At 34.1% G+C, this 22599-nt stretch overlaps 3 protein-coding genes across 6 annotated transcripts; 1 reads left to right on the top strand and 2 right to left on the bottom strand.

The window, feature by feature from the left end:
• Positions 1 to 649: 649 nt before the first annotated feature.
• Positions 650 to 5090, bottom strand: LOC105112535 (Leucine-rich repeat (LRR) family protein). Of its 3 annotated transcripts, none has more exons than XR_839776.1 (11): positions 4879 to 5090; positions 4729 to 4800; positions 4477 to 4569; positions 4307 to 4388; positions 4163 to 4219; positions 3004 to 3068; positions 2825 to 2920; positions 2618 to 2704; positions 2446 to 2526; positions 1572 to 2371; positions 650 to 917 (listed from the first exon to the last, which is right to left on the bottom strand). XR_839776.1 is itself a non-coding variant. In XM_011008263.1 (10 exons), exons 1-10 carry the CDS (start codon positions 4975 to 4977, stop codon positions 1679 to 1681), a joined length of 1425 nt encoding a protein of 474 aa, XP_011006565.1. In that variant the 5' UTR covers positions 4978 to 5090; the 3' UTR covers positions 942 to 1678. The 3 variants fall into 3 exon arrangements, 1 of the variants encoding a protein (XP_011006565.1); XR_839777.1 differs by lacking the exon at positions 650 to 917 and adding an exon at positions 937 to 1440; XM_011008263.1 differs by lacking the exon at positions 650 to 917 and having other exon boundaries at positions 942 to 2371.
• A 1059-nt stretch (positions 5091 to 6149) lies between these two features.
• On the bottom strand, positions 6150 to 10760 carry LOC105112525 (ruvB-like protein 1). The gene is made up of 12 exons (XM_011008253.1): positions 10561 to 10760; positions 10186 to 10374; positions 9897 to 10028; positions 9643 to 9792; positions 9218 to 9373; positions 8616 to 8750; positions 8255 to 8320; positions 8060 to 8166; positions 6932 to 7031; positions 6734 to 6825; positions 6574 to 6643; positions 6150 to 6460 (listed from the first exon to the last, which is right to left on the bottom strand). The coding sequence occupies exons 1-12, from the start codon at positions 10639 to 10641 to the stop codon at positions 6371 to 6373; spliced, it is 1368 nt and encodes a 455-aa protein (XP_011006555.1). The 5' UTR covers positions 10642 to 10760; the 3' UTR covers positions 6150 to 6370.
• Positions 10761 to 15760: 5000 nt separating this feature from the next.
• On the top strand, positions 15761 to 22176 carry LOC105112512 (nicalin-1-like). 2 transcript variants are annotated; one of them, XM_011008238.1, is made up of 14 exons: positions 15762 to 16195; positions 16415 to 16587; positions 16693 to 16796; positions 17529 to 17595; positions 18498 to 18590; positions 18669 to 18833; positions 18929 to 19069; positions 19164 to 19241; positions 19715 to 19827; positions 19919 to 19979; positions 20310 to 20477; positions 21259 to 21360; positions 21513 to 21602; positions 21736 to 22176. In XM_011008238.1, exons 1-14 carry the CDS (start codon positions 15916 to 15918, stop codon positions 21796 to 21798), a joined length of 1698 nt encoding a protein of 565 aa, XP_011006540.1. In that variant the 5' UTR covers positions 15762 to 15915; the 3' UTR covers positions 21799 to 22176. The 2 variants fall into 2 exon arrangements, with proteins under 2 accessions (XP_011006549.1, XP_011006540.1); XM_011008247.1 differs by lacking the exons at positions 19919 to 19979; positions 20310 to 20477; positions 21259 to 21360; positions 21513 to 21602; positions 21736 to 22176 and having other exon boundaries at positions 15761 to 16195; positions 19719 to 19798.
• Positions 22177 to 22599: the final 423 nt, after the last annotated feature.

Here is a 22599-nt window from a genome sequence, read left to right as displayed (position 1 = left end):
AAAAGTTTGAAAGAATGATTGAATTCATTTTAATTATGAAAATAAAATAGAAAAAAAATAGATTATCCATTTTCTCGTCCTCACTAACACACCCTTGTTTCTTTAATGCACACGAGAGGAAATCAAAATATTATTTCGACTCACTCCAAATCAAAATTAACTATTAAAACGTACATATTTTTCTTAAAGTAATGCATATAGGCTTCTTCATGTTACTTTCCTTAGTTCTTCTTATTCTTCTTATGAGCCTTTCTCATCCAGCACCCCTAAGTAAACTGGCCCAGTTCAATTATTGAGTGCCAAACTCGCTCACCTCTTGTTGAGCCTTACAATTCATCCAATCAGTTTATACATCAATGGAAATAAAATTCTTCTTTTGTAAAATGACTATGAATATGCTCTCTATATATTAGTTTTGACATCACTCTTGCATGACATAATTAAAAAATATTCTCAATTGAAAAAGATTTTTTTTTTATTTGCAATGATGACCTCATGCAAGACTTGAACCTAGAATCTTAATTGATAATCTAGTTCAATTGATAATGAATCTTCAATTGGGAGCAAAGGTTACTCTCAGGGCTTTTGACCAGCGAATGAAATAAAGAACGCCCGAACTACGATATTTGGGAGCCAGAGCCACAATCTGCTCATAAACAATAAGATTACTTGACTAAAAAACCAGATTTGTTTGACAATCCTTAACTATCTCAAGGCATGAATCTTTGAGCTGTGATGAAATTTAAATGAAATTAAGTGAAAGGTAATCAACCAAACAGATGCACTTGTGATCGTCTTACTTTTGTTAAAAAAAATCTTTTCTGGTTGAATCTCTAGCATCTCCTCCTGTGACTTCCGAGACAGATGGCTAGCTTCCGGGGCAGATGCAAACCACATCAATAGTCGCAACCTTTGACCTTAGATTAAGAAGCATTATAATATAACAGCATAACAAGACCGACACTATTCAACAAGCAGCAGCAGCCAAAACTGAAAAGGTCAAAAGTATCAAATACCCCCAAAAGACGGGAACCTACAATTTTATGACTACATGTAGAATGTTTAAAAATACATCTGTAATACTTCAACAGTTACTAAAGTATCCTTCTCAGCCACGTTTTGATCTCGCATACAGTGCTTTATCATAAATAATGCACGTTTCTGCATGCAGAGCTTTTACAGCAGGCAGTTGATCGAGTGGTACGAGCTGAACTAGAAAACAGAAATAGCATGAGGTCGGACAGAACCAGGGGGGAGATTTGGTCATGCCTCTACTAAGTTAAAAATCCAGGAAAATCCAGGAATATGCAGAATGTCTAGCATGAAGCAGAACACAGGTCGGCACATGCTCACCAACACACACATGACAGGACTCAAATCGTCAAAAATCACCATTCAGCATACAAATTGTCCAAAATCCAATCGTAGCCCGTGATATAGCTGATTAATTTCAAAAAAGTTTTTGATGGTGTGAGAAAAATTCTTCACCAAAAGAGTGCAAGGCTTATGCCCCTAAATCATCATAATACCAAACCACCAATGTGGAGATAAAACAGTGCCTACAAACTCACCATCTCAAGTGGAAAGGAACCGGGTGTAGAAGGAGACGTTGGGATGATGTCAGAAGAGTAGCTGAACTAAAGGACGGGCACTTCGAAGCCCAAAGCATTCTCAATACCTACTCATCACCCCATGTTGAAGGTCCACCCATTCCGACTTCAACTGCAGGGGACAATGGGACTGTAGAAACCAAACCCTGGTTTTTAGTTTTCTTTTTCTTTGCAGAGACAGCAAGCAAGCCACCCAGAACATTTATACCACTTTTGTCAACTGTTTTACTTTCACTGTTATGTTTCAGATTTTCTACAGCATCAACCGAGAAAAGGTCTGCAAATGATACTTCCCCGTTATCAATAATATCGAGTTCACTTAGGTATTTCCTTGACTTTTTACTCTTCAGTTTCTTTTCAACTTTAGTTCTATCATCATTATGGATCTTATCATCATTGTTTTTCAATAGCTCCTCATGTGGTTTTTTCCTCTTTAATTTCTTTTCAATCACAGCATCATCCTTTTCATCAGTTGAAGCTTCTTCCATCTTTGAGACTTTACCCTTTGTTTTCTTCCTTTTTTGCCTCAAATCCTTCTCCACATCATCACTAGCATTATCAAAGTGATCATGTCTTTGATCCATCACATGCTTGGAGGAATTCACATCCCTTGTTCGGTCTTTTTTCTTTTCTGAATGATAGTCCTGCTCATTGGTAGGGATAAGTGAAGAATCATCAGCTCTACCACTGATTTCGTTCCTGGCACTTTTATCTACAGGTCTAGCATTGAATATATGCAAGTTTGGCAAAAATTTCTGGACCTGCAGCAATATTCATAATCATGTGAGCAGAGCAGGAAAGACATGAACAATGGAAAAGTGGAAAAGCAGATCACCTTCTTGGTTATTTTGGCATTCTCAGCAATTGGGTTTCCAAGTAGATTAAGGTTTTTCAGGTCAACTAGAGAACTCAGCACCTGTGATTTTATATTTTTGCAATTATTTGGTCAAAAGTATTAGACATTTGGGGACAAACGTAAAAGCAAAATCTTCCTCTGTATCCATTACCTTTACATCTGACCATCTAGCGATCAAATTATTCCCCAAGTCCAAATTCTGGATCTTCTTATTACAAACCAATTCAGCTGGAAGAGTCTAAACCATTGAGAGAATAATTAGCAATTTAATGGTAATAATCAAACTTCATATAAAAATGATAAAAAGTATCCTCAGTATTGCAGGACAGAAATAAAAATGGAAATACAGAGCACATACCTTGATATCATTATGAGCAAGTCGGAGCTCTTTCAGCTCAATGCAGGATTTCAGGGATGAGCCAATGGTTTGAAGATGACAATTCGAGAGTGAAAGCTGCAAACAAGAATCTATTTAAGAGACATGACAGCAGTCAACCAAAATTGCACGAAAGACATAATGTCCAAGGAACTACTTACCTTTGTCATAGATTTCACCTTGAACAGAGATTCACCAATTTCACGGATTGGATTTCTAGACAAAACTACAGGATAAGGCCAAAGAACATCACTCAATTCTGATGATTATATGATAGAAACTTTTTTTCGGTTATGATTCAATTTTCTAGTGATTTGTTTGGTAAAATATTCACATGTCATACACAAACTACATATCATATCAATAGAAATGAGGGCGGGTACTTTGGTTGGAGGGTTTGATTAGAAATCCACTACTTGGAAAGCAAAGAGCATTATAAGTAACTTACACTCAAACAGTAAAATGGGTTAAATTAAAAAGAAAAAAAATGGAGAACCAATAGAATTATTACTCTCCTGAGGAAACCTAAAGCCTTTTCAGTCCTAGAGTACACCTCATGGAATGAATCTAGAGCTTTTTCAGTCCCAGAGTACTGCACATCATGGCACTAGAAATGTTCCATAAGACAATTTATGGATTTGCACAACATAAAAGAATAAGTCAAAGGCTTAAATGTTGCAAAAAGATATATTAGAAAGGCCTAGATCACTCATCAAAAAGGAAATTCTTTATTTATCAGAATAAAGAGAAAAACAGCTGAAAATATGGAACCACTTTGTAGATGTCTATGGTAAGCTTCAAGACAGCAGTTTTTTTTCTTTTTTTTAACATATCCTTGAACATGATAAAGGATACTAAAGAATTTAGCCCTGATGTTACAATATCTGTTCACAATCGTAATTCATCTCATTATTTTTATTGAAACAGAAATCTCATAACATTATAACCATTCTAAAACTTAGGGGAGAAAAGAGTACAATAATTGATTGCCACATACTTTATTGTCCAAGAGATTTTCTTTAAGACTTCACATGCTTCCTTTTCTTAGATTGCTAAATCAAATACTAATCCCTCATCAACCCTTAAAATGATTATGACCACTAAACTTGTGTCAAACTCCAACCTCCTTCACACAAACTTTGAAAGCATACTAATCCCTCATTAATCCTTGATCCAGAACCAAATTAGCTCGAACCATGATTACCACCCCGCATTTTCCCTTCTTCCAAGATATCTCATTTTCAGGTTTTTTTCCCTTCACATAAACACATAACGAAACTCTAATGCAGCAAATAAACACGTGAACTATCGATTCCTCACCAAGAGTGTTCAATTCCTTCATTTGATCAAGTTTGCAAATCGAAACAATCTCATTGTCTGCAAAATCAGCAAAAACCCAAAAACTTACAATTCCATCCACCATTAAAAAAAAGAAAAACTGATATTCGATTCTTTGATCCTCACCATTCAAAATCAAGGCGCGTAAGCTAACCAGGGACCGAACTTCATCAATTGATTTAATCTTATTTTTGCCCGCATTTAACACCTGATTCACATTTTCATAAAATTAATTAAAAATCCAATAAATAATAAATTAATTAATCAAAATTTGGAAGAACAAAAAAAGAGCTTACAGTGAGGTTAGAGAGTGATTCAATTCCTTTCAAGCTTTCCAATTTGTTTTGCACAACTGACAGCCACTTCAACTTCACACACGAACTCAGTCCCTATTTTTCCACATTTTTTTCAATAACATCCATCATATGCACAACAAATGAAACCAAAACAAAAAAACTCGAGGACTTAATTGATACAACCTAAATAGTCAGGGGACTATTTTGAGATTCTCAACATACATACCTGGAGAGAATTCTCAATATACATACCTGGAGAGAAGTGAGGTTATTGAAGGCAAGGTCGAGCCTTTCCAAGTTTTGGAATTCGCTCAAACATGAAATCTACGAATATCGTAATTTCCGTTAGAGAAGAGAAATTAGGGAAAAAAATGAAAGAGGAAGAGAAATGCGACGTCGTACATCGGAAAGAGCTCTGTGAGTGAGAGAGATAGAAGTAATGGAGTTAGCGTCGCGAGTCTGCTTCTCCTTCAACACTTGCTGGCTGCTCAAGGTAGCCATGGTCTGCTTCTGCAGAGAAAGAGGAGCGCGCTGCTTGTGCTTGTGCTTCTGCTTCTGGCGGTGGAGAAAGAAGCGGCGGTTTTTGCTGTTAGGTTAAAGAGGGTAGGCAGATTTGTAATTGCAACGATATTTAAAGGGCTGTTTGAGAATTGGGTTCATATGTGTTAAAAAAATTTAAATTTTTTTTTATTTTTTATTTTTATTAAAATTTAACATAATTGATATGTTTTGAATTATTTTGATATATTACTATTAAAAATAATTTTTAAAAAATAAAAAAATTATTTAAAAAATTATTATTATCATATTATTAAATATATTTTTAATAATCAAGCGTCGTAAAGGTATAAGTAACATGTTGTTTTTAATAATCAAGGATCCATAAAGGTGTAAATAACGTGTTGTTAAGTTAAAGTGATTTCTTGTTGAAACACAAGATAAATGAGTTTAATTAATTAATTTTAAAAAATTTTAAAAGCTGATATTTTTTTTTAAAAAAATATTATCATGAGAGAGTTTTGTACAAGTTTTTTTTAAATTAATTCTAAAATTAATTTTTATTCAAGGAAAATCAATCATTATTTTCGATGCTTCACCATATTTTTTATATATTTTAATATTTTTATTAAAAATATATGAGAAATTATGTTGCTCTTACTTGTAAGTCCAATATAGTACTAAAATAAATTGTCTTTCAATAAAATAAAGTGGTGATCAAAATATTTAAAATTGTTTAGATTACATGTAAATCACCAAGGCATCACAGATAAAAATTGATCAATGTACGGTCCAAAAAGGTCTCTGTTCATCAATATTAAAAAGAACATTAGTGATACAATAAAATTTCCTATAACAAATAATCCAATAAACCTAGTCACTAGGTCATCTAATTGATCAATTATCTCCATGGATATTGAAAGAGCTTAATCCAATAAACCTATAGTCACTAGGTCATCTAATTGATCAATTTTGTAACCCATTAAGCTAAAATTTCAAATTAAATTAGATAAAAATTAACATGATCAATTCAGTCAAATCCCAATTCATTTTTTTAAATATCATTTTAATTTTAATTTTTAAATCTTAAAAACCCATTGAATTGAGAAGATGTCAACTCATGTCAGGGCCGAGTTTAATAACACCAACAATGGCTCTGCATTACAGAACAATAGTAAAAGACAAAGCGCAAATGTATCATTGCATTGGAAAGTTCATGCAAATCCACCTGTGGAAATGTTAGAATTTAACTCGTTTTCCTTTACAACTGCATTCCCAGCCCACAGATTGAAGTCAGTGCTCTTTAATCAGAAGGGAAGACCCTATCACATCCAGCATAAAATATGACATTGATAGCGAACAAAAAAATTGCTACTTCGGATATGAAGTTCAAAAATCACGAAATGTACTTCTCCTGCTGATCCTGAAGTAGCTTGGCCGATGACTTGGCATCCAGATACAATGCGCACACTTCGTCGAGGTCCGCCTACATGTTGAGCCAGCCAAAAAGTGAAAAAGTCATGCGTTGATAGTGAACAACGTTCTTAAAGCGCATTCATTCACAAACAACGGGTGCTGACAGATTGATACAATTATTACCTTGCATATCTCTTCTCGACCATTCAGTTTTGCCACAATGCTGGCGGGTGATAATAGCTGAACCGCATGCCTGCGGGGACAAAAAGTTCTAGTTAAAGCATGCTTAAGAAGTAGGTAGTTCTTTTCGCACCTCACACATATTTATGAATTTTATCAAGACCTCAATGATGTGCGCTGTCCAATCTCTCCAAGGTCAGCTAGACTCTCTTCATCTATGTGCAGTTCCTCGACCTGTGCACGAATTGCTAAAATCTGACCAAACAACAGGAGTCCATAACCAAGCATTAGATCGGTGCCTGTCAATTACAAGAAAGTCTACTGAGTACCGATAATAAAATCACACAAAACTTGGCCTTACCTGTATCATCTCAGCAGGACCATAAGTTTGTGTTCGGATAATCACCAACCGATCCAACAAGTCAACAGGGATGCCATGAGGACTATTCATATCTGTCCCTCTGCACAGCAGCTTGTCCATATCAGGAATCAGGATATAAGAGCATGTTACAAGGTGGAAGGTTTGCACAAGCTAGTGGCCAATTCAAGCAGAGGGAACATTAACATAATTATATTACAGTCGTTCATAGCATATAAAATGAAGCTATCAATACATTTCACAGAATTTTGCTCTTGCAATTCAAGATCCTATGATGTCACAAAACTCCATAACCCCAAGATAGTATAGGGAAAACATATCTTGCCTAAATGAGAGACGAATAAAAGGCCAGACATTATTCTATATTTTATAAACACAAACACCATAAATACATGAATGCTCTGAAAATTATCATAGAAAAGATTTGGAAAGAACATCAAGTTTTTTAAAAGCAAGGAATGGGAGAAGAAGGTTAGAACCCATTGTTCAGCATACAGCAAATTGCATTTAGTTGCCTATTGCTCACAACAATAGTCAGTGACCACAGAAAGGAGTCCAACCAATAAGAAGGAAATAAATATTTTAAGACCACAAAAAATTTCTTTCAAACATTTAACTTCCAATAGAAAAGATGGTTTACCCTTTTTAAATGTTTTCCATCTACTTATAATGATTTCATCCTTGATAATTGGTCATCGTGAAGAAAGTGATATTGTTTGGTGCTTGTAGTTTATAAAAAAAGCAATGAGAAAGCTTCATGCCATAAAAGCAGATCAGAACTTCAGTGTCAACCTTTTCTTTTTTCAGGTCTCTTTGGATTAGACTTAAGAGGCTATATTAAATGACGTGAATAAAGGTCCATTTTTGGCACAGGCATAACCTTATTTCAGCAACGACAACAATACTTCGAAGCATGGTATAAATCCCCATAGCACAATTCACCTGGTGATCAATTTCTGGGTTCAAATTTAGGACAATTTACTAATTGAATGAATTTATCATCTATCAACCAAATTCACCATGATGTCAAGTGTGAATACAGTCTTGCCACCAAAACTTCCAACACGAGGATAAAAAAGCCTTGTTTTGCACATAAAACATCCTTTGTACCTTACGTTACATATTCCTCTATTTGTAGCAAAGATCACTATGGGTGACAGCGAGCTCTCCAAAGCACGATTCAAATACGAAAAACACTCCATATCCAGCATATGTACCTGTGAATTTTGATTTGATTTGTGAAAAAAGGAAAAGAAATATGCATGCATGAATAAGTTGTGGAAATGGTCTAAAGGAAAAACAGACCTCGTCAATGAATAGAACTCCAGGAACAAGCTCTGCAGTACCCTTATCAATAAATCCATTAACAACCTGTCATCAACAATTTTGTTTTCAGTCACACACTTGGGATAACCCATAATGATATTGAGGTTATGGCAAGCCAAAAATAGAGCATTTATTTGTTTGGTATTGAAAAACAGAAGAGACATAAACAAATCGTTCAAGACTTTGTGATCTAATTGCAAATATTTGCAGATTGAGGATAATTTGGGAACAAAAGAAGATAACAGGTAGATTCTACTACTTTAATTCAAATGATCAACTCAGGCCTTGGTCCCTGGAAATAATCTGTAACTAAATACTACCATGGACTCAGAAGCAGTACCTTATTTATTTCCTGTCGTAGCTTATCAGTGATTTCTGTTTTTCTGGGCTTCATCATTTGGCCCATTAGAGACAATATATCTTGCCCACCTTGAGGCCTTGCATTAGCAGCATCTAGATCATGCAGAGTTACATCCTGACAAAATGAAAATTAGAATAAAAAATTAGGGTGATAACTGTGACACTATTATGAGGATAAGGCAACTGCTTATAACCTGGAAGGGAAAGATTCACAAGGTGACAAGTTCAATCAAATTAACGGGTACAAATCCCTAGATGTTTAATTAGATAGCTCGCAGCCATTGAGCCACTACTTAAAAATGCAAATCTAAAAGTTTTGGATAGGGTCCTTTAGGGACACATTATCCAATATTATACACATGCCACCTGAGTCTTATCATTTTGAACACAATTTCTTCAAAGAAGGATGGCAGTCTTGTTTAAAAGACAAAGCACCCCCTGTGCTGAAAGATTCTGATAAGAATCAACTTGAAACAAATACCAGCAAAATTATGCACAGATTATAAAAAAGATGTCATTGTCTAAATCACTTGAGCAAGATGCCAAAATAGTACAACACATGTGATGCTAATAGAGCAATACCTGAACTATCTCCTTCTTTTTGCTAACTTCTCCCTTAGGAAGCGGGACATACTCCTCTGCTTCAAGGTCGAATTCTGTAGCAAAAGCATCACTTCGACCCACTCTTTTGACTGCTCCACTATTTGCTTCAATGTATATAACATCTCCCACAGCTACCTGAAAATCATATTGTACAAGTTACAATTTCGATATCACAAAAGATCAGGTTAAAACTACAAGCAGTAAGAATTTAAAAATCTTCGCAGGTGAGAACCCAAGAGAATAAACAAGTAATCAAAATGTACAAGTCCCTTTATATTATAGAATAAGAATAAGCGATGACTTCTGTTTCTGCAACAGCTCTCAAATAGTTCTAAAGCACATAAGTTGAAAGCACACAGGTACGTGCTTAAGAATTTTTGAAACAAAGAATTAAAAGGGCTTACCTTCTCCTTGATCAAGGCATCATAAATACTGGCTTCCAATCGTAGTTGCTTTGTTCCTTTGATGGTTTTTAGCCCAATAATTACACTACCAATGCTTTTACCGTAGCCACCAGTTAAACTTTCAGATTCTTCTGGAGAAAGTTCAGTCACCTGAAACATCAATACCAAAACATCAGCATCAGGGACCAATTTGAATATGGACAAAAGATTATGAGATAATCATCAGTTGACAAAATAGAGTGAATATAACTTGCCTCTCCCTCGTAGACCTCTTTATTCTCCTTGATACGTAGACCAATAGCCCTTCGAAAATTTTCCATCAATACCTCAGTTTTCTTAACTTCAGATGAGTATACTTCTGATCCAACCATTGGACAAAATGGAACCTGCAAAAAACAAGCAAAATTTGTATCATACGAACTCAAAAGACTACCAACTATTTAAAATCCAGACCACGTTCAACAACATCATTAAAAAAATAAGACATAAGACATTGGCGGGACAACTTGAAAAATAAGAGAACTCAAAAATTGTAAGTTCTACCTTAGTTCCAAGTTCCTGGGAAACTCCAAGAGCCAAAGCTGTCTTTCCAGTTCCAGGAGGCCCAGCTAAGAGGAGTGCACGGCCAGCCATCTTCTTCTGCTTTATCATATCGACTACAAGCCCAGCTGCTTCTCTAGCCTCTTTCTGACCCACAAATCCAGCAGCCATATCAATGGCTCTTCCACTAGGCTGCAGAGGAACATAGCAAGAAACAACACAGTCACCTCGGCCATAAAGAATCCAATTCTTGAAAATATTTTTTATTTCTGGCACATATCTAACTAAGAAATGACCCATTTCCACCTAGAAGAAGAAAAAAAGAAAAGTTTTAAAAAACCCTAAACCCTAAAAGAGAGAGGGGGGGTGTTCACATACCTCAAGGCCAAGGCCTCTGATGTGAGTGTGCGTAGCTATTCTCTGTTTCTTGGCAGTGGACTGTACCTCTTCGATATTCATCTTCTCCAACTCACCTTCTCTCTCACTCTCTAGCCTTGTCGCTCTCTCTCTGGCTACAGACCGTCCTTAGTTTAGGTTTTTTAGAGCAGAGCAGAAGCGGGTTTAAGCCTTCAAGGCTGTGTGCCCTTCTTTTTATAATGTAAAAGCATGAATTTTTATTTTTGTACACTTCGACTCTTGTAGTCCTCAACATCTTACAACATAAACCTTAAAGTTTTTGATTTGTTGCAAGATCTTCCCTTTTTATTAAAACAAAAAGAAAAAAGATTTTTTTTTCATCAATTAATATTTTTTGTTTGAAAAAGAAAGAAAAAAGATATCTTTTTTCATCAATTAATATTTTTTGTTTGTTTATATAAACCCTTTTCAATATAAAAGCATCTTGAATCAGCTTTTATACATAAAAACTAAATTACTTTCTTAAAAAGTCATATATATATATAGGAAAATATTTTCTTACAATAACTGGAAAAATTAGTAATTTACTTGTTCATTCTTTTTTAAATAAAGCAGAAGGGAAATCCATGGCTAGCATAGGTTGAACGAAGATCAAGAATCTTCTTCAATTTTTTATAAGTATTTTATAGCAAGTGTTTAGAAATTAGAGCCTAGGCCTTGAGTATGTTTTTTTTCTTTGTATTTTACATTATTAGTCTTTAAGAATTGAATTGATGAGAACTTATTATTCGAGATTTGTTAAAACCAATTCATTAGCACTTCTAATTTAGAAAAAAATCAAATAATTCCTTGACATTAATTATAAACCATCATCATCTCAGTAGTTTTTTACTCTAAAAATACTTTATTTTAATCATGATTTTTATTTTTATTTTAAATTAAAAAGAATGTAAAATTGATGACAGGATGAAGGTGATAATCATTAAATAAAATTGCAAGAAATGATAGTTAAAACGTAGATTGATTGGGTCTTAATGTTGAGTCAATATTTGGTCTGATATAAGACCCAACCTAGAACAAGTATTGGTATATCATTAGGTTGATTAACATCAAACTGCTATTAATGATAATTGGTAGGGGGTTTGAAAGTGTTTTTGCTTTTGTTTTAATATGTTTTTTAAAAATATTTTTAGCTTAAAAAATTATCAAATTAACTATCTTTCTTAATGCTTTAATGATTTTGAAGTATTAAAAGTTAAAAACAAAAAAAATAAAAATATTTATTTTAATATTTTTTTTTAAAATATTATTTTAAATAGCATTACACACCACAATCTTAAAACACACAAAGGCTTTTTTTGTTTTTCCGGTGAAAAAAAACTTTTGAATTTTTTTTAATTTTTTTTAATATATTAATATCAAAAATAAATTTTTAAAAATAAAAAAAAATATTATTTTAATATATTTTTGAATAAAAAACACAATTTAAAAACAATCATCACCTCATTATATATACATTATGAAAGAGCTCAAACTTGTATATAACAAGACGGAAACAGAAAAAACAAAAAACAAAAAAAATCATCCCATCTTCTATCAAATTAACTACACAAAAAGAGAGATTTCTCTCCATATCAACTCCTCAAAAAGAAATGGCCACCGTAATAACAGAGTAGCTAGCTGCTAACAATTCTCAAATTGATACACTATCTAACGTTGCTTGGTTCACCCCATTTCCAAAATTGTCTCCAAGACCTCTTCTTTTCAAGAGAACCCCACTTTCAGTCTCAGTGTTGAGAGCTAGCACTCAGCCATGTAGGCTTCCTCTCTGTCTTCTATGCAAATTTCCATTCTTCATAAAGGATCATATGGACCATCACTAGTAAATGATAAAATTTTGTTGTTAATACAATTTTTTTATTTTGTAACATGGAAGGATCGATATTCTTTATTTCTTAGGCCCATTTTGCTACTCTTGTTTACTCTGAGAAATACGAGACTTGTTGTTGACAGGTTCGACAGATATTGAATTGAATTCAGGCTTATGTCACTGTGTTCTGTAATGCTTCTGGTGTTAAAGTTGGTTTCTTTTCTGAGTTCAAGTGGCCTGTAGAGAATCTAACTCACCTTGATCATTGGTATATGGATTTTCTTTCTTTTGTTTCAGCTCTTTTTGATTCATGAACTGTCGTCTATTTGATGTTGCTGGTCATTGCGGTTGTCTTTTTTCATTTCTTGTTTTCTAATGAATGAGCTTGCTTATACCTTCAACTCTTATAACAACAAGTAGACAATCTCTCGAGGGGAAAGGTTCCTTCGATTTTCAGGCAAAAGAAGTATAATGAAAAACTGCAGTCATTTCTTTGATTGAGTGATCATGCACTCTCTTCTTTTGTGTAAGTCAACAGCTACTTTTGATCTCATGATTGGGGTAGGAAGTGGGGATCTTAGGGACTCACCGGAGAAATCAATTAAGGGAAGCGATATTGCGCTTTCATCTCCGAGGCTTGTGATACCGGCTGCAATTCATGTCTCATCAATATTTTGCCAATGATCCTTTTGATTTCCAGGTATTCGTTGAAACCATTTCTTTTGCCGTTTTATTGCACTCTTGAAAAATGTTCCCAAATGCTGTTGGAGATGAAGAAAAAATTGTTTGGAATCTGTTCGTACTTCATCGGGGCCACATAGCTTAAGAGAACTCTTGGCACTAAACTGAAGACTTTTACGAAAAGCTAGCAAATCTACTTGCACTGGGTTTGAAGTTCTCGAATTCAAGGGGCGGTAGCTAGGCTACTTTTACCCATAGGAACGAAAGAAAGAAGTGAGTTGATTCTTAATTGTCCATCGTTCTTTTGTTATTTCACAGCTTGTGCCTGCTATGTGTGGGGGTGTTTGTATACAAAACTGCTGCTCCAGTGCAAGCATACAGAGACAACGATGACCTGAAACTTGTCTTGCCATAGCGGGCAAGTACCAAGTGACTAAGTTATCCATTCAAGTATTATCAAAAGTGTATGACCCATCCACACTAAATCATTTCATAGCAGAGTGCAATGCTTCCCAAAGAACTTGGTAGCCATACAGTTTCAGTTCATCATATTTTATATATGTTATTTTTATATATAAAAAAGTAAAAAATAGGTGATAATTTAATATTATTGAATTATGTCGCTAAGCTTTTATATATATATATATATATATAATAAATTATTAGACTTAATATTTTAGAGCTAAACATCTTACTAAACCCAAATATATATAGAATTGAAAAACTTTTTAAACCTCATATTAACTTATAAAATTTCATTTATTTATTTTTATGATCTTTAACATAAAATATTATAGTCAAATATATTAATACCTAGACACTATATAAAAGTTTTAAGAATTCAATTTTTTTTATTAAATTAATAATATTTAAGAAATAATTATTTCTTATTAATAGTGTAAAAAGATCCATCCTCTCTCTAAAAAAAGATTTATAAACTATAATTTCATATGGATCCTTTAACCGTAAATATTTATAATTTTTATTTTTATTGTATATTTATTAAAAAAAAAGTTCTCTAAAATATTATGGTTTTTTTCTCAAAATAACATTTACTGCATCAAAGAGTTTTAAAATTTATTAAATAATATTTTTTTATAAATATTAGTCATTAGCCATCTTGATTTACTAAGTATCACTTCCAGTCACTTAGATTAAAAATAATACATCAAATTATTAAAATTAACCGATTATAAATCTTACTTCAAAAACGACTTCAATTTTCTGGAACCTCACTTTGCGTACCTGTGTTGAATATTCCCGCAGATAAAACCACCCAAAGGGTTACTCTCGAAATGCAAACTGCTTGGTTTTGTAGATTAAGCTTGTGCAAAGCTTGCTGGTGGAAATTCTTGTGCGAGTCTATACTTATTATAATGAAATTGTTGCTGTCAAGAAGATGTTTTGATTAGATCGTACATACAAAATCATCTAATTTCTGTTTAATGGGTTTGCCTAACACTTTCATGTAAAAAATCATGTAGTTGCCATCACCTGATATTAACGTTTCGTGATTGCCAGCAAGCATTCGAATGAAAGCAGATCCGCATGCATAGTAGATTTCATTTTTATATATATATTATACACCGATAATATCTAATAATTTGTAGGCAAGCAAGAAATTAAGACGTTGATCACTGTCCTAGCCAGTTTTTCCCCAGCATGCATGTAAGCAAACAAGATAGTTCAATGTTTGCTTGTGAAGGAAGCAAGTCTTCTGCCATAAATCGCCTCCAGAATTGCTGCTCCAGCCTTGTAACTTCATCTGTCAACCTGTGCACACTTTTTTAATGCTTGTTGCAGCTTGTTTGCCTTTGCTGCGGAAAAGTGCATTTTAATTTTTCTTTTTAATATTTTTGAATAATTTTAATATGTTATTATTGAAAATATTTTTTTTTAATATATTTTAAAATAAAAAATATTTTTTTAAAAAATCACCATACACTAATTCCAAAAAAAACCCAGCTAGTTTATGTGATTTTATGTGTTAAATGCTGAAATTGGATATATTTTTTGTTCGTGTTTACTAACTGGACACGTCAATTTTTTCCATTTTTCCTCGCAAAACTCTCATCAATCCCTCTACTGTATATAGTTTACAAATTGAGTCCTCTAAATACCAATTCTATAAATTAGCTCCTCCATTGTTTACCTTTTCTCAATCAAATCCTTCTATCAATATAATTGGAGGTGACATTAAATAACGCACGAGTTACCCACGCATTTTCCAATTTGGTAACGACTTTGTATTGCATTTGGGTCACAGAAACATTAAATTTAATCCTCTTTAATGTTTCTAATATAAACATTTTAATATAATTGAAAAAATCTAAAAAAATATTGAATTGATTTATTTTTAATTATTTTTTTTATCAAAACATATGCACTGTTTTATAAAAACACATAGATGTAACAAAAAGCTTACATTTCCTCTCATTTAATATACATAATAACACGTGTAATCCAAATATAAAACTATTTTAATCACATAATTATTTATTTTAACTAATCTTACATAGAAAGAAATAATAGAATACTTTTCCATAAAAAGTAACACACACACAAAGAGTTTAACATCATCCTCAATTGTTTTCAAAAGTTATTAACGTATGTCGACGGAGGTCCCAATTGAGAAAACTGATAGATAGGAGACTTCTTCAAGAAAAAAACAATAGTCGAGGGACTAATCGAACTTCGTCTTAAGCAAATCAGGAAAGCAAGTAGACAGACCTGGCTCTCCTTCACTACCCCTGCCAGATATTCTGATTTTTCTCTACGGATCGATCAGTTGCTGAAACCCTAGAACTGATCCGATCCAAAAAACGATGTCGTCAAGGAAACAGCGAGAGCGTCAAATGCTAGAATCAATCTACTCAATGATCGCTCTTGTCTTCATCCTTGTCACCTGGATCGAGCTCTGTGACGCAGCAACTGTTGTCGACGTCTACCGCTTAATCCAATACGATATCTCCGGAGCTCAGTTCGGATCGCGTTTTTCCACTTTGAACCACCACGCCGGCTCCTTGCATCTCCCGCCCGGCGTCGATCTTTCTCGCACTGTCGTCATCATTCCTGTTCGTGAATTGAATATCACTTTGGTTAAAGGTTAATTACATTTCTAATTGCGCATCTAGTCTATAATGACAACCTGCTTACTTAAAATTTGGTTACGTAATTAAATTGGTTGGTTACAATAGCTTAATTAATTAAGTAAAATTTAATGAAGCAGTTAAATTGTTTGATTATGTTTGATTAGTATAGCTTAATTAATTAAAATTTGATGACGCAGTTAAATCAGTTTATTTTTATGATTTTTTATGATAGAGTTTATTGCGCAAAGAAAACCGCTGGGAGGATTATTATTTTTGCTGCCGCAAATGCTTAACTTTGAAAATAGAGACCCCACTTCTGAGAGCAAGTATCAAATACATGAGAAGAAGTTGACAAATAATGTTTTGGTGGAGCTTGAACGATTGCTTATTTATGCCAATATTCCGGTGAGTGAAAAAAAAATAGTTATTTATTTATTGTTATTTAGTTCTTTTGAACCTTCTTTGATCGAGTTTGGGTGATTTTGGGTTTTGTGATATGTTTTGGTGCAGTATCCGGTATATTTTGCTTTCGAGGATGATGACATTGATGCTGTGTTGGCTGATGTCAAGAGGAATGATGCCTCTGGTCAGCCTGCTACTGCAACAAGTGGCAGGTTAGTTGATAACATTGCTGTTGAAAAATGAGATTTGTAGTTGAAGTTATATGTCATTTACATAGAACATAACACAGTCAGCATGCTAAAACGAGCTGGATAGATGCCCCATGGCCGTTTCTTGAAAAATTGCATCACATGAGCGAAATTTCAGTTTCTTATCCTGGATATAATGTATGATGTTTTCTGAATCTGAATACCTGATGGATAATTATTTGCACCTGTTCGCCAAACACTCTCTTCCTGGGATAATCTATGCAAAACATATAAGAAAGAAACAAAGAACATGTTAAGTGGGCGTAACAGGATTTAAATGTTCACTGCAGAATGCAGATGTACAACAATATGGAATTATGAGTTGAGGGGAAATTGTTTTAAATCCCAAGCTGAATTTTTCTTGGACGGAGGAAAGAGGTTTAGTTTAGTTTCTTTTGGAAGGTTGATTTTTTTTTAATTTATTGAGCCATAAATTGGCTCGATCTAGAGCCATCTCGTACGGACTCTTTTTATTCTCTACTGCTGATTAGTCCATGATATTAATGCTAAAAAGCAAAAACATGCAATGCCTTCCTCTATTGCCATCTGTTCAAACACTAAACATATCTACTTTCTAACTCATGGTTGTTTATGTCCATGGAAATGTGATTTTACTTGTGTGTGTGCTTGCTTAAATGGAGATTGATGATATGTTTGCTAGGCTCGTCTATTCATTTTTGCTTGGAAATATTGCAGCTACAAGCTTGTTGTCTCAGCACCAGAACCTAAGAGAATTGCATCTCCTGCCATCACAAACATTCAGGTCACTTTCTGTTCCTTCTTCCATTGGAAATGACTAGTCATAACGAAATGGAATATGTTGCATATCATGAACATCTCATCATTGATCTGTCACGTACTAGAAACAGGGATCTGGGCTCTCCAGATTCTGATGGCTAAGGGAACGATGGTCCATTGGCCACAATGCCTTGCAATCAAATTGATGCTGATGCTTGAGGAATCTATTATATATGATTTGCGTTTTTGTAACTTAATTTTGTATCTTTGCTTTGATAAAGACACTGTTTCTTGAGAATTTATTATTGTGTTCCCTGCTCTGGTATCTTTAGCTATGTTATTGCATTACCAAAGCTCAGGAACACTTGTCAATGTTAACATAGCCTCAATTTTATTGAACTTAAGACATGATAAAGATATGGTTTTGCGTTCTAACAGGCACTCCAGCCTCTGGCGTGTAAGGTTTTATGGACAATTGTGAATTTTGCAGCACACACCATTACAATGCTTGTTTAAATATCACAGCCATCACCAATTATGTGTTGGCACCTAGATTAACATACAATTTTTTGTTACTAGCTGTGCAAACTGTGCTTTAAGCAAGACTAAAACATGGAACTTTGAAAGCAGAAATAAATTTAGGTGTAAAAGCATTTGCTACTTGACAAAAAAATTTCAGATCATATATTGGTCTTAACTCTTAAAGTTCCGTGTTAACAATTGAAAGTATTGAAATACTGATATATATGCTCTCCATTTTCATCACATAGCAATATTAATAATTGATAAGACATCCTTATTAATGAATTTAGTTACTGTTTTTATTATTCATGCTTGTAATCTGAGCAATCTTGCTGAACTCTCTGAGCTTCTTCTTCATGCTAATGCTGTTTATTTGTAAAGTAAATGATGGTTTAAACTGTGTAGGGGTGGTTGCCAGGGCTGAAAGCAGATGGAGATCCGAATCAACTTCCAACTATTGCTATTGTAGCATCATATGATACTTTTGGAACTGCACCTGTATGTAAATTTACATCTGATATAAACTATTTCCACTTGTATGCACCTCGTAATGTGTGAAATTAGTTACATGTGTAGGCATTATCTGTTGGAAGTGATAGCAATGGGAGTGGCATTGTGGCTCTTCTTGAAATAGCTAGGTTATTTTCACTTCTTTATTCTAATCCAAAGACAAGAGGACGGTATAATTTACTTTTTGGGCTAACATCCAGTGGACCTTATAACTACAATGGAACCCACAAGGTGCTTAGCTCATATCATCTTTTCCATTCACTTAATTGTATAATCTACTTTTTCTTTATTTTGGCTTGCTTATCTTCATATTTTTACTGTTGAAGTGGCTTCGGAGCTTTGATCAACGTCTACGAGAGAGCATCGATTATGCTATTTGCTTGAATAGCATTGGCTCATGGGACAACAAATTGTGGATTCATGTGTCCAAGCCTCCTGAGAATGCATTTATTAAACAAATATTTGAAGTAAGATGATGAAGTTTTTAACAGTACAGAGCTGTTATTCTTTAGTGTCAATACCATTACTGTGTTTTGTGTTTTGATCCATTGAGTTTCCTAGGGTTTCTCTACTGTAGCAGAAGAGCTGGGCATTGAAGTTAGTTTGAAGCACAAGAAAATCAATATCTCAAATCCTCGAGTAAGTCAATTTACCTGAAGGTTTGAACTATTTTGTAAAACCATGAAAAAATGATGATTTATTTTTAATTTTGACATTTTTTTGGCTTACTGGTTCAAGAAAAATTATTTTTGTCAATCTCAAATGGTAAATGCTGGAGAATTGTATCAGACATTGAAATAGATGGTTTTCTTTCATTTATTTTCATTTTCATTCTCTGTGCTGCATCACCAGGAGATGAGAATTCATCATTTAATAAGATATTTTCATAGCCATTGTAAAGCTTAACTGTGTGTTAGATTATCTGCTGTTTTTTCTTGAAACAATATGCTCATATTGCTATCGTGATGGCGGACATGTATGCATCTTTTTTTCTTGTTATGGATGGGGTTTTCTTTGTGTTTTTACCAGAATTTTAGTTTAGTTGATTCAAGCATGCTGTACTTTCAATGCTGTCATTTAGTTCAGGTGATATAGCTGTTGACCTGCTGTAGGTAGCTTGGGAGCACGAGCAGTTTTCAAAGCTGAGGGTCACGGCTGCTACCCTTACCGAACTTTCTGCACCACCTGAACTGTTAGAAAACACTGGAGGTCTATCTGACAGCAGGTTGTGTTTTTCAACTTGAACCTCTTTTATAAAGAAAGTATAGCAGCTCTTATATTTTTGCACAATACTGAGATCTTGGTTCTCTGGACAGACATTTTGTAAACGAAGATGCAATAGTTAGAAGTATCAAGCTAGTTGCTGAGAGTATCGCGGTAAGGTTACATGCCTTTGAGTAAGTTTAATGCATTGTGATGGATCCTGATACCAAAGTTTTGACTTTATCACACATTTGTTTGAAGACTAATTTTGTGAAGTTGCCCTCACCGAGAGCGAGGTCAAGGCACCAATTGTGTGCTCACACGTGTAAGTGCTAGTAATGTGCATGGGTTTAAGAATATTAGAACTAACTATATGATGGGGTATTGTGTCAGGATGTGCACATTAGGAACAAGTTTATTGCAAATTGTGAGCCAAGATAGCTAAATTTTTGGAACATTCTTCAAGTTTTATGTTCTCTGACATATTTTATTTGTCATACACAGAGGCATGTCTATGGTTACCAAGGGAAAAACATTCAAATCTTTGCGGATGACACTAGTTTGGCTGTCAATGCTCCTTACATCAGATCCTGGTTGGATCTTTTGTCACAAACACCTCGAGTGGCACCATTTCTATCAAAGAATGACCCATTTATCGTGGCACTGAAAAAGGTATACAGTTTACAAATTTTCTTCAACAATTAATATTTTCGTGGTTTTCTTTATTATATGGTCAATGGTGCTGTTTGCTCAAATTTGTGTCTGGCCTTGCTAACTGCAGACTACAGTGTCGGAACATTTACATTCTTTTATTTTTTCCAAAAGTGCTAATTTGAGTTGAAATATTTAAATTGCTAGGTGACAGAATGTGAATGAACACTTCATGCCCCCACCCCTTTTTTTTTTTCAAAAGTGCCAGTTTGAGTTGAAATATGTAAATTTAACTTTTATTACATGTTGTTGTGGAAATATTGTTTCTTTTCATGTGCCAGGTGACGGAATGTGAATAAGCACTTCATGCTTCACCCCCCCCCCAAAAAATATGCAAAATGAAATAAACTTTAATTTTTTTATATATGTTTAAGGATTCGTTCTTCAGATGTTACACAGATGCCAATAGAATTTCATAGGAATGGTTGATCAATTTCTATGTAAGCTGTTCTTGTGCCGCCTGCAACCCCCCCCCTTGATGCTGACTTCTGGAATCTGATTGATTTATCCAAAACATGGCATATGCTGTATGAAAACCTGTCTGTCTGGCACCTGGTGCTTAAGAGCTGATTGATGATACTATGTTGGAAATTGGAAAGGACTTGTTATTTTTATTTTTTTCCCCACAAAGAAATTTGATTTGGTTTTGGGGTTTTATTAGGCTGGGGCTGCTTAACACTCTAAAGGTAACATAATATACTTTTTTTAGTTTTTTACTTAATGTGTTTCTATCCTTCTGCAGGAACTAGAAGATCATACTCATGAAGTAAATGTGCAACATGAGGTGCTCGATGGGATGTTCACAATATATGACTCAACTAAAGCTAAACTAAACATATACCAGGTTCTTATTTTTAATTCTCTAGATGACAATTACATTTTTATTTCTCTTGACTTTTGAGATGTATTTTATTTTCATGCTATTCTCTTTTATGAATTAAACTGTTAATTACTCTACTGGATTGAATGATAATCAACTGAAATGTGCTGTTACAGGTTGCTAGTGTAACATTCGACTTGCTGTTGCTTCTGGTGCTAGGATCATATTTGATTATACTTTTCACTTTTCTTGTCATCACAACAAGGGTAACCCCACTTATCTTTATAAGAAGCTTTCAAAACTTCTTGTTTGTACATTTTTTTTTAGCTATACCTTCAAAATCCTACATTAAAAAAACTGAACTAAAATTTCTGAATTGCCAATTATGCTGTTTAACAGGGTCTTGATGATCTCATAAGTTTATTCCGACGGCCTCCCTCTCGTAAGGTGAAAGCGGCATGACAAAAGAAGCTGGATATGTGCACCGAAGCTGTTTATCCTTGTTGCTGAAGAGCATCGCATGTAGCATAGAATGTAACCTTTTCCATTGAGGAGTATGTGTTGTTTACTAGTTGTGCGTTGTCCGATTAGGTCAGAATCACGAGGGATCAGTTTACTTTTGGTCCTAGGCGGATTTTTTTTTAAAAAAAAAATTATGGTGCTGGAATGAGTCGAGATTTGTTAACATAGGTTGAAGAAAAGTTTTGGTGAAGGATATTTTAAACCAGAGACTATAGCCAGCATTTTTTTTTGTAGAGGATAATCTGTATTTGTGGCATCAGCACCATGATTTCGTTATTTAAATTTCCTATAAAGTTTTGGAGCAGTTTCCTACGGTAATTATTAATTAAATTGGATAAACCTAGCAGTAATTCAGTCTTAAAGCAATCATTTAGAACAAACAAGCTCACTCCTTAAAAGTTTGTTCAGAAACAAGCCAGTAATTCTAATTTGCACGCCTGAAGGGACTTTTACGCTGTACCTGAGGTGTAAAAACTCAGGGCTTGTAGCCCGTGCGTTGCTAGCCAGGCTAAGCAAGAAGTGGATAAACCCGGCAAATCTCCCAGGCATGTGGGACTAGACATTAATGAGATAAGAGACCTGTAAGAAAACTGGGCTGTGCAGACCCAGCAGATATGGAGTAGAAGCGAGAAATTCCAAATCTTTCTTCTTCTTTATATGACAAATGGAAAGCAGAAAACAAGGCTGGATATATTTTTAAATTTAGAAAAACAAAATTATTTTTTTCCACAAAATTAATCA

Source organism: Populus euphratica, unplaced genomic scaffold (genome assembly GCF_000495115.2).
Source record: "Populus euphratica unplaced genomic scaffold, PopEup_1.0 scaffold5.1, whole genome shotgun sequence".
Taxonomy (NCBI): Eukaryota; Viridiplantae; Streptophyta; class Magnoliopsida; order Malpighiales; family Salicaceae; genus Populus; species Populus euphratica.
Note: the sequence above shows the minus strand (reverse complement) of the source record. Positions and strands in the feature narration are given on the sequence as shown.

Coding starts and splice junctions, on each gene's coding strand:
- LOC105112535 (XM_011008263.1), bottom strand. CDS start 4,977: ATGGCTACCTTGAGCAGCCAGCAAGTGTTGAAGGAGAAGCAGACTCGC. Junction 4,801..4,878: donor CTCACAGAGCTCTTTCCGAT/GTACGACGTCGC, acceptor CGATATTCGTAG/ATTTCATGTTTGAGCGAATT. Junction 2,527..2,617: donor CTAGATGGTCAGATGTAAAG/GTAATGGATACA, acceptor ATAAAATCACAG/GTGCTGAGTTCTCTAGTTGA.
- LOC105112525 (XM_011008253.1), bottom strand. CDS start 10,641: ATGAATATCGAAGAGGTACAGTCCACTGCCAAGAAACAGAGAATAGCT. Junction 10,375..10,560: donor TCAGAGGCCTTGGCCTTGAG/GTATGTGAACAC, acceptor GTTCCTCTGCAG/CCTAGTGGAAGAGCCATTGA. Junction 9,374..9,642: donor ATGCCTTGATCAAGGAGAAG/GTAAGCCCTTTT, acceptor TATGATTTTCAG/GTAGCTGTGGGAGATGTTAT.
- LOC105112512 (XM_011008238.1), top strand. CDS start 15,916: ATGTCGTCAAGGAAACAGCGAGAGCGTCAAATGCTAGAATCAATCTAC. Junction 18,834..18,928: donor ACTACAATGGAACCCACAAG/GTGCTTAGCTCA, acceptor TTACTGTTGAAG/TGGCTTCGGAGCTTTGATCA. Junction 19,070..19,163: donor TTATTAAACAAATATTTGAA/GTAAGATGATGA, acceptor TGAGTTTCCTAG/GGTTTCTCTACTGTAGCAGA.